Source organism: Myotis davidii, unplaced genomic scaffold (genome assembly GCF_000327345.1).
Source record: "Myotis davidii unplaced genomic scaffold, ASM32734v1 scaffold168, whole genome shotgun sequence".
In the NCBI taxonomy this organism is placed as follows: domain Eukaryota; kingdom Metazoa; phylum Chordata; class Mammalia; order Chiroptera; family Vespertilionidae; genus Myotis; species Myotis davidii.
This window is the reverse complement of record NW_006383016.1, coordinates 13,041,056-13,052,407: the sequence shown is the minus strand read 5'-3', so window position 1 is coordinate 13,052,407 and position 11,352 is coordinate 13,041,056. Positions and strand designations below refer to the sequence as shown.

The 11,352-nt window shown below is 35.5% G+C and overlaps 1 protein-coding gene across 6 annotated transcripts in view; it reads left to right on the top strand.

Moving 5' to 3' along the window:
* The first annotated feature begins 6 nt into the window (after positions 1 to 6).
* PHF14 (PHD finger protein 14) overlaps positions 7 to 11,352 on the top strand; it is a 153,156-nt gene continuing 141,810 nt past the window's right edge. For all 6 annotated transcript variants that reach the window (XM_006779066.2, XM_015558177.1, XM_015558178.1 and 3 more), the window contains exons 1-3: positions 7 to 128; positions 588 to 698; positions 8,951 to 9,732. In XM_006779066.2, the coding sequence (XP_006779129.1) occupies position 128; positions 588 to 698; positions 8,951 to 9,732 (894 nt within the window). In that variant the 5' untranslated portion in view covers positions 7 to 127. The remainder of the gene's footprint in view (positions 129 to 587; positions 699 to 8,950; positions 9,733 to 11,352) is intronic.

The following is an 11,352-nucleotide window of genomic DNA, read 5'->3' as shown; positions in this document are numbered from 1 at the left end:
GGCGGCACCGCCGATTTTAAATAGCATCTTCCGACTGGGTCCCGCGGTCTCAGCCCCCGACCTCGGCGCTGCCTGGGCTCCCGCAGCCTCTCCCTAGGTCTCCCAACGACCACCGCACGGATTCCTTAGTAAGTGTCGGAGGCCTCCGCGGGGAGGAAGGTCCGTTCAGCCCTCGGAGGAGGCAGAGCCGGTGGGACAGCCGGGCGGGGGTGGGGCGCTGCGTGGACGCGTGCCCCTCGCAGTCCGCGGGAGCGATCGCGACTTCTTTTCTTCCTTGGGCCTGGCGTGTGCTTTCTGTTGACGGTCACGGTGCCTCAGTGAGGGGTGACGACCGACCCGCGGGAACATCACAAGATGTGCAAGAGGGTCGCCTTCGCCGACCGACCGACCGGCGGTGCAGCTGCCCACGTTGCTCCCGACCCTCCCAGCCCACGTTCCCACCCTCCTTCCCCAACACCGTTAGCCCAGGGCTGAGTCAGATGAAGATCCCTAGCGGGAAGTCTTCTGCACCTCCCGCAGCACCACTGCTCTCCCCTGTGCTTTGTGTGGTTTTTAAATGACGCTATATATTTTTTTTCCCTTAACAGTGGATCGCAGCTCCAAGAGGAGGCAGGTGAAGCCTTTGGCAGCTTCTCTGCTAGAAGCTCTCGATTATGATAGTTCAGATGACAGTGATTTTAAAGTTGGAGATGCCTCAGGTAAATGTTTCTTCCCTTTCCCAGCTCTCTGAAGTTGGGTTTATTTTCAGACTTTTTTTTTTTTAAAGAATTGGTTTTGATTACAATGCCAATTTAAAGTTAAAGCACATAAACTTCATTTATTTTGTACAGTTGATTTCCCACATTTCTCTAAGATCCTATCATTAGGTCTGATCATTGTTATCCGTTTTTGTTGATTCTTAATGAACCTGCCAGAGGACTTTTTCCAAAGATGCAAAAAACGTTTTCTCTATTCTTTACTTGGAAATATAGTTATGCTTATTTGATGGATAGAGGGGGAAAACTGAGAGATATCACAAGGTAGAATAATAACCTGAGAGTAATGTGAGCCATGAACTGCTCATGAGCAGGGTGCTTCTCTTTTCATATCACTTGGCGCACCCTCTGAGGGGAGTTTTACTAAAGCTGACCAGAGGAAAAAATTGTGTTTCATAGTAGCCACTGGACCTTGCTTGTGGTTTGGGCCTTTCAAACTTCTCTGAGATGTAAAGCATGCATGCTTGCTCTATGTTTTGTGATTTAAAAAACAATAAACTTTTTAAAAAAGGTCATATATTCACATTGTACAAAATCGGAAAACAGAAGAGTATGGTTTACCTTGTTTCTTCTGTTCATTGGAGCTCATATAAAGATACCTATAAAATCTTAATTGTAGGAATCTGAGAAATGGATACAAATTATGTTTAAATATGTGAACAATAAACATTACTTATTATTCTGCCCCCCCTTTTTAAATATATTTTACTGATTTTTTAAAGAGAGAAAGGGAGAGGGATAGAGAGTTAGAAACATTGATGAGAGAGAAACATCAATCAGCTGCCTCCTGCACACCCCCTATTGGGGATGTGCCCGCAAGGACATGCCCTTGACCTGAATCAAATCTTGGACCCTTCACTCCGCAAGCAGATGCTCTATCCACTGAGCCAAACCGGTTAGGGCTATTCTGCCCCTTTTGAGTGGAAATTTAAAGAGAGAAATGTGTTGTGACCCAAACATAAAATTATTTTCGTTGCTACTTCACAACTGTAATGTTGCTACTATTATGAATCGTAATGTTAATATCTGATATGCAAGATGGTCCTAGGCAATCCCTGTGAAAGGGTTGTTCGACCCCCAAAGGGGTCGTGACCCACAGGTTGAGAACTGCTGCCTTACAGTTTCATCCTTTTAACAGACTTTAGAAATACTTTGAAGATTTATTTATTGATGAGAGAGAGATAGAGAGAGAGAGAGAGAAGCATCCATTTTTTGTTCCGCCTATTTATGCATTCATTGGTTGCTGCTTGTATGTGCTCTGACCAGAGATGGAACCTGAAATGAACTGAGCTACCTGGCCAGGGCGCATTCCTCTAACAGATTTTAAGTATTCTTCCATAGAATTTTCTATGCTTAGTCTTTATCCTTTCTGTTTTTTATGGTTTTTTTTTCCTGCTAGGGATGATAAGGAAGGGATGAAGTTAGGTTATGTTACTAGTATTACTTTTAATAGCATCAACAATCAGAATTCACTTGTGACTTACTGAGAACTTCTTGTTCCCATAATCTCATTTAATTTTTAAAGTAACTTAGCAAAGGAGATATTTTTTGATAATAGGGGAACTGAATTTAAAGAATTTGCATGAGATCACTCAGGCCGTAGTGGATTCTCATCCATGTCTTTTGATTCCAAAATTTACAGTCCTTTTCTCTGCTTAGATCCTAAACAGAGATAAGGATATAATCTTAAACCAAAACTACTTGGATGGTGTGCTGACTAATCAGGTCACTCCCAGTAATCAAAAGTTGTTAAGTTTATCTTGATTTTTTGTTTGTTTTTTAACCTTCTCAGCTCTTTTACCTTCCATTTAGTTGATTCACTGGTGCTTGGTACCAAAGAAGGGAAAGAAAAGGAAGGGCAAGGGGGTAAAATCCAAATCTACTTTAGTTCTCTTGGTGAAACCTTGGCAGATAGAATATTCTTGACTCGAATGTTATTTTGATTTGTTATGGTCCAGATTGTAAAGTGTGATAAAAATAGTTGGGTCTCAGAAATTATTACTTATTTGAATACCATTATGGGAAAAACTTCAAAGCTTAATTTCTTTAAATATTCCATAATTATTTTTTGGCAATAAATTCTGATTTTGTAATTTTTTTTCTTTTTGCTTATTAAGATGGAGTCATTCACAGGTATCACTTCTCTTTTACAACATTTAAAAGAATTTAATGGTACAAACTACGTTCTCAAAATAATTTATGATATCAAGCTAAGTAGAGATTCTGAACTTGTTAAATTTTAATCAGAGTTAATGGGAATTATCTATTATTTGTGGTAAGTGGTAGGATGAGTTTTATTAGCTGATAATTAAAAAAAAATTCTAAAAACACTAAAAATCTGTATATTTTCTGTTCCCTCTTGTCATACTACCTACTTTCTTGACCTCTGGGGAGATTAAATTGTGACCCAAAGTCAAAATTTATCTGTGTAGTTCTTGATGTTATTGTAAATGAGAGTTAGTAGAAAATGATTTTCTTTAAAATAGTTCATAGTCAGTAGAAATTGAATATTTTCTGCTCTTGGATTAGGTGCATTGGTGTCTCCCATGGCTGAAATGTTGGCTTATTCTAGATTACAGTGATTCCTATTTGCATCTTTTCTCTGTCTGAGATAGTTGGACTCTTACAGGAAATAAGACATTAAACTTATCACTGCTTTTTAAATATTTTGATGTTGTGGAATCCTTATCTATGAATAGATTAAACTGAAAGTAGAGAAATAAAAACCATTTCTTTCAAAACAATTTCTAGGAATGATTCCTGACTTTCTTAGAACTTAATGTTAAAACGCTTAAATTGATTGGCCTCAATTTTTATCTGATTCTCTGCATCAGTTTCTTCTGACCTTCATTTTGAAATCTGAATTCTGACTACAAAACTTCATATTTCTATTTGGCTTTAAGAATAAATATCAAAAATTCTATAGACAAAGGTTATTATATTTAAGATCCCTGCAGATAAACATAATTTTATTCATGTGTTTCTCAGTTGATAAAATCTAAAAAGATATTGTTCAAAAATTATCTGACAGTGATTATTGACAATTAATAATTATAAGCCTCTACCATTCAAAATAATGAACTAAATACAGATTACCTTTTATCTCAAAACAAGTAAATTTTTCACTTGTTTTCTCTTTTTTTTTAAAAAAATTATTTTTATTTCTTTATCTATTTTTTAATCTTTATTGTTGAGAGTATTACAAATGCTCCCCCTTTCCTCTTCTTTGCCTACCACCTGGTCCCCCTTGCTCCCCAGGCCTTTCCCCTTTCTCTGTATTCATGGGCAATGCATATACACATATAAATTCTTTGGTTAATCTCTTCCCCCATCCCACTCCTAAATTTTTCACTTTTGATTGTGAGCCAATAAATAAATTTTAAAATGAATAAATCCTAAACTGGGATATAAGTGTATTAGAATTACGGTGATACCACCAGAAAAACCATATGTAGAAATGTGAGGTGAAGCTATATAAAATGACCAGTTTTATGAGTATAAAATTGTCAAATATTATCAATTCCATGTTTTGGCCTAGTTAAAGTGGTTATATTTGAGACTTGGAACTAAGATTAGGGCTAGGATAGATTCATCGAGTAATCTGCTATATAAATGGTATCTTTTTGAAGAAAAGTATATGTATTACCTTTATTAAATAAGACGATATAGCAGTGCCGTGTCCCCTAACCTTCTGGCCAAAGAAGGTTAACTTTATATCTTAAGTCATAGTTTAGTTAGGTAAAATTGTCAGAGAGTAATTTAGCTGGAAGAGTTAGGCTGAGACTTTGGTTTGGTAATATTTTGTGCTTAATTTGACTTTAGCTTAAGTGGATCAAAATACGTTTATTGATCATCTGTAGTTTTGTTTCAAAGTACTTTTCTGGATGTTATGGTGAATTCACTAAGAAATAGTGACAATATGAGAGTAGATAAAATAATGAATAGATGATACAATGCATGCTTGAGTTTAAGTCTCTCAAAGGATACAGGACTACTCCTAGATGGATTGATCTAGGAGAAGTCATTGAGATAAGAGTTAAATTAGAAACTGAAATCTAGATGGAGAAACATTAAGTGTTAAAAGTGTAGAGGTTGGAAAATGTTTATTAATCCTGGATCATGATTGAATAAAAGAATAGAGGGGATGAGCATAGGAAAGTAGAATGAGGTCACCTTGAGGCCTTATATGCTAGACCAGGGTTTCTTAAACTCAGCACTATGGACATCTTGTGCTGGATAATTCCTTGTTGTGGAGACCTGTCCTGTGTATTGTAGGATGTTCAGTAGCATCCCTATCTTCTACTTAAATGCTAGTAGCATCTTTCCTATGTACCACCCCCTACACCTGGACCTTCATGGCCACCATTCTCTCTAGACACTGCCAGATGTCCTCTGTGGGACAAAATTGTCACAGCTGGAAATAGAGGATGAGTTGTGTTGACTGATTGGCTTTTTAAAAAGAGCTTTGCAGGATTTGTCAAAATGGTCACAAGATGATAATAATAACCAGTAGACTGGTGATCTGTTGTCTGATGTGTATATTTATAATTCTGATCACTGTTGGACTGCATCAATGAACAGAATAAATACTTAGATTTGATGAACAAAGATGATTCTTTATATTGCAAAGCTAACACAAAATTCTGATTTAAATCATACTGTTTCATTTTTGGTTTTATTGTTTGATATTTATCTTGGGGAAAACTTAAGCATTGAATATTGTGAAGGGATTCTTGACGGATTTTTTTAAAAAAATTCTGTAACTGCAAAAAATCTAACTGTAAATTGAAATAGCTATTGATTGGAGAGATTTTGATAGAGTGTGTTTGAGAAAGGTTATTTTTTGTTTAACTGAGTAGGAAGTATGGATTTCAATTTTAAAACTTTTTTTTCTAGTGTAAACATTTTTATTATAGACTTAGAATTATCTGTTTCTTATGCCTAAGATTAGCTGTATTTGAAGTATTTGGATTACTTCTCTAGTCTGTTCTTTTTTTCTTTGAAGAGTGTAAGAGTGATAGATTTGGAATATGGGAGAGAGTCTTTGTTTGAATTCATAGTAACGTGAAATATTTCTTTGCAGCCTACAAAAATATAGATAGCCAAGAATTCTGATTTTCTCATTCTCATTATTGCCAAGCTACACTGTAACTAAATATTTTATCTCCATCCCTCAAATGCATATGTACTAAAAAGAAGTGATGACTAATCAGGTGAAGACCTTATTTTTCAGAGATCAAAGAAAAATAAAATTTGATATATTCCTGATGGCTGCAGCTGGAGTATGACTAATATGTTATATTTGGAGAATGATGGGTTGGGTAAGCTATTAGGATTTGTATTTGTGGAAAAAACTCACATTCTTCTAATGACATATTAACAAATGTAAAGCATTTAAGTTTTTCAAAATTGCTTTTTATTCAGGCATGATTATAGAATAAAAACAGGCCCTAAACGGTTTGGCTCAGTGGATAGAGCGTCGGATGATTATAGAATAAAAACAGGCCCTAACCGGTTTGGCTCAGTGGATAGAGCATCGGCCTGTGGACTGAAGGGTCCCAGGTTTGATTCCGGTCAGGGGCATGTACCTTGGTTGCAGGCACATCCCTAGTAGGGGGTGTGCAGGAGGCAGCTGACCGATGTTCCTCTCTCATCGATGTTTCTAACTCTCTATCCCGCACTCTTCCTCTCTGTAAAAAATCAATAAAATATATTTAAAAACAAACAAACAAAATAAAAACAGAATTAAAGTATCACTTTCCCTCTACTTTGAAAAATAATTAATTGATTAGGTATTGGCAACAACAACCAAACCAAAATTATAAACATTCTTTATGTTTTGTAAAATTTACTAATAGCAAAGTTAAATTCTTTTCAGTTTTGATCAGGTACCCTCTTTTGTGCCCCAGTTAATCTTACATTTGAATCTATTATTATTTTATTTATTTATTTAAAAATATTTTTATTGATTTCAGAGAGGAAGGGAGAGGGAGAGAGAGATAGAAACATCAATGATGAGAGAGAATCACTGATCAGCCGCCTCTTGCACGCCCCACACTGGGGATTGAGCCCGCAATCTGGGCATGTGCCTGACCACGAATCAAACTGTGACCTGGTTCACAGGGAGATGCTCAACCACTGCGCCACAGGGGTTGGGTTCTATTCTTATTTTTCATTGGTAAAAATAACTAAGGAGTGCTTTCTAAGTTTTGTAAAATGGCTTCTAGAAGATTAATCTAGGAGAAAGTACCTTTTGTCCATCTGTCAGTTCTCTTTATTATTGGCTTGCTTGCAAGATGTTCCAATTTTCTTTTGTCAGTCTGCATAGAGATACTTTTTTTTGCCAGAGGTTTTTTGGTTGTATTTTTTTTTGTAGGTTGGGTTTAATTGTGAGTGGTCTGAAAAAAATTATAATTTTCTTAATGATTTGAGAGCTATTGGACTGAAAGAAGTCACCTATTTGTGAGTGAAAATTGGGTCCACACACTTTTTTGAAATCTGAGGAGATCACAAATCCACAGGTGTTTCCTAAGTTTGACATAAACTGAGGGTAAAACCTGATTGGTACTGGTAATTTATTTGTAATATATATTTATCATAATCATAACTATTCATACATTTTACTGCAAAATTATGTGTTTATAGGGCAGGTGCTAGTGTGATATATTCTGCATATACTATGCTACCCTTCTAAAATCTAAAAAACAAAGTCTAACTTCTGAAACATCTGCCTCCAAAAATTTCAGACAAGGGATTGTTAACCTACACGATTTTGTGTCCCATGCAAGAATTTTTAGGATGAGAGTGTTTTTCCACAACAGTCCTGAGTAAGCTATGAGTACCTGCATGATAACCTAGGGACTTACAATGATTTTATAAAGTCAGTCAACATTTGCTAAATGTTAGTCTTTTTAAAAAAAATGTGATTTAATTAGCAGGATTTAAATTTTATCAGCTATTTATAAAAGCATTTTGAGCTATTTTAAATACTAGATACTAATCATAGATAATTTCTTTACATCTAATGCCCAATTAATTATAGAGGCTAAGGCTGGTTGAGTTAACAGGAATTAAAATGATGTAGAAACATAAACTTTTTCATAATTTATTATTACCCTGTTCTTGGTTATAGGTATAAAATATTCATCACCCTACAGATTTTATTACGGTTGCTGGCTATGATCTAACTATGACTGCTTTGTTTCCCACCTCCTTTTCTCTCCTCCCTGTGTCCCTCTCTACAGATATTTTAGAGTTTTATTTGATCAGGCATAACGATGATTAGAAGGTTACTGAATAGTGTTGACTTAAGAGTGCCTGGGCTGTGCTAGGCAGGAACGGAAGAAACTTGCTAGAAGCCTTATAGTCCTATGTGAACTATTTAATATCCTTCGCCTATCTTTTTAGTGACTACTGTGGTTGTTCGATGGCTTAGTTTTAAAAAAAATTATTAATTTCTTCATTCTAGGAGATACAGCAGTTACTGCCTAGAATTTTTGAAAGTTTAGGTGATTCTTTTATTGATATCCTAATAAGCAGGAAAATTGATAACTTCTCTTGCAACTTCCATTTTCTGTGCCATTGCTATTGTCTCTTCTCATCTATGTACTTGGTGCTCCTAAAATTGATGGGTGTAGAAGGAATGTGGTACAAGTTGGCTATCCTAAATATCTATGCCTAATTTCGCTGGGTAAAGCATGAAACAATGAAACAAAGTGTTTTTGGGCCAGGATTTTCTTGTTCTGACTGTGACTCAATGTTTATAAGTCTATATAGTTTATGAAAGGAAGATGTAAGGGTAGAAGACTATGGTGCATATTCTGTTATCATTAAGTTAAAACCACGTGCCCAATTTATACAGAATGACATTTACTTTTAGAAAAAATTGCCTTTAGGGTACCAAGTAAAGCATGAGCTATATGACAAAACAGTGCTCCTCTTTTAAAGCATATTTTAATTTAGAGTTACATATATTCGTCTTCATTAATGCTATATTGAAATAAAACCATTACACCAACTTCATTGATTTATTATTTAATCAGGTTAGTAATGTCTACCATCATTTGACTTAAATTTGTTTATATTGTTTTGCAAGTTACTCACAGATTTTGGTGGTTTCATTTGTGTCAGCGTTGTGTGTGTGTGTGTGTATGTATATACATATGTGTGGTTTTTTTTTCTCATATTTTCAACAGATTCTGAAGGGAGTGGTAATGGAAGTGAAGACCCCTCAAAAGACAGTGGAGAAGGTTCCTGTAGTGATTCTGAAGAAAATATTTTAGAGGAAGAACTAAATGAAGATATTAAAGTAAAAGAAGAACCACTGAAAAATTCTGCAGAGGAGGAAATACTGTCATCAGAAAAACCGATAATTAAAATGGAAAAGAAGGAAGAAGAAAATGGAGAAAGACCTAGAAAGAAAAAGGACAAAGAGAAGGAAAAAGAGAAGGAGAAAGAAAAAGAGAAGGAGAGAGAGAAGGAGAAAGAAAAAGCAACAGTATCTGATAATGTGGCTGCTTCTGCTGCTGCCACCGCACCAGCCACAAGTCCTCCTGCTGTTAACGCATCTCCTTCAGTCCCTACTACAACTACTACAGAGGAACAAGTCAGTGAGCCAAAAAAGTGGAACCTTCGTCGAAATCGACCACTTTTGGATTTTGTGTCCATGGAAGAATTGAATGACATGGATGACTATGACAGTGAAGATGACAATGATTGGCGACCTACTGCAGTAAAGAGAAAGGGGAGATCTGCATCTCAGAAAGAAGGAAGTGATGGAGACAATGAGGATGATGAAGATGAGGGGAGTGGGAGTGAGGAGGATGAGAATGATGAAGGCAATGAAGAAGATCATAGCAGCCCTGCCAGTGAAGGGGGTTGCAAGAAGAAGAAGAGTAAAGTTCTTAGCAGAAACAGTGCTGATGACGAGGAACTGACCAATGATAGCCTGACACTATCTCAGAGCAAGAGTAATGAGGTAGATCAACCCAATTTTTATGATATCTGTCTGTCTGGGGAGAGGGAATTCTCTAAACCAGTCTACTCCTTATATTAAGTGGCTCCCTTGAAATCCTATTTATAGACAGTTGTAGGAGTGAATGAACTCCCTAACTATAGCATTTATTCATTTGGCCAACCAACCTTTATTGAGTACCTACTCTGTGTCACCGTTCTCAAGGAGCTCACAACATCGTTCTCAAGAGCTCACAGTCTATCTATGTAGAGGAATATTTTTATATCCTTAGACTTGGGAAATGGTAGGGTTTTTCTTATACCTTTCTATCCTCTCACCCCATTGTTCATAGGACTACTAAATGGTGCTAATTGGATTATGAGAAAGGTCACCTTTCTTTCAACTTAGTTATATTCAGGTCCATATAAAAGTTGAGGCTTTTAGAATACTTTAGCAGGGTAGCACAGCTTAACGATTGTCTCAGACTTTTAGAGATTCATTTTCAAGGTTAATTTCTTTACCAGTTGCAGCACCATCATTTGAATGGTCACCAAATCTTTATTTTAGATGTATGGAGGTAAAACTAAACTATATGTTTACATGTATTTAGTGAATAAATTCTCTCTACAAAGAAATGAAAACAAACAAACATTTTTATCATAAAACTACAATAATGATTCAGTTCTTCCACTTGAAGTTCTCCTGAAAGTTAGGTTTATATCCATTGGGCCCAAGATGCAGCATTCAAGACTCTTCAGTCAAACACATTTGTGTCTTTTTGTCTGTGTGTTTATGTATATGTTTTTCTTCAAAAGAAAGATTGAGTTGTCTTTTCACATGTAGATGTATCTGTTACATCACATGTAGAACTAGAATAATTAAGTCTGTCATTTTGTTAGTGTGTTTATAGTCATGAAAGTTCACTTCGTTCACTTTATCAAGCACTTATTTTTATTGTTTTTTCATACCATTGACAGGTTAAACTGGTAGGATATTTTTCCTTTTATGCTTTATTTGTTCTTTTACATTTCTTTTGCTTACAAATTTTATATACCAGTGATTTTCCATCCTAATTATCATCTATAATTTTGGTGATGTTATTAATCAAATAATTTATAGTAGTCGATAAGGGTTATGTGTCAGTAGAGATGAAACAAAGTTTATATTTTAGATTATAAACATTTTTTAACTTCTAATGTGCCCACTTTCATAGGAGGATGTTGCTTACCTCAAGTGCTATCTTAATTCTTATCTTTAGGTAAAGAAAAATTGTCATTTGGAGTATAATACTGTATTTATAATGCAAATTTTATATACCAGTGATTTTCCATCCTAACTAAGTATCATTTATAATTTTGGTGATGTTATTAACCAAATAATTTATAGTAGTCAATAAGGGTTATGTGTCAGTAGAGATAAAACAAAGTTTATATTTTAGATTTTAAACATTTTTTAACTTCTAGTGTGCCCACTTTCATAGGAGGATGTTGCTTACCTCAAGTGCTATCTTAATTCTTATCTTTAGGTAAAGAAAAATTGTCATTTGGAGTATAATACTGTATTTATAATGTTGTAGCACAGGCAATTCCATATTTTCAATGCCAATTTATGGGGATAGAAGTATGGAAAATCCAGTTATTCTTA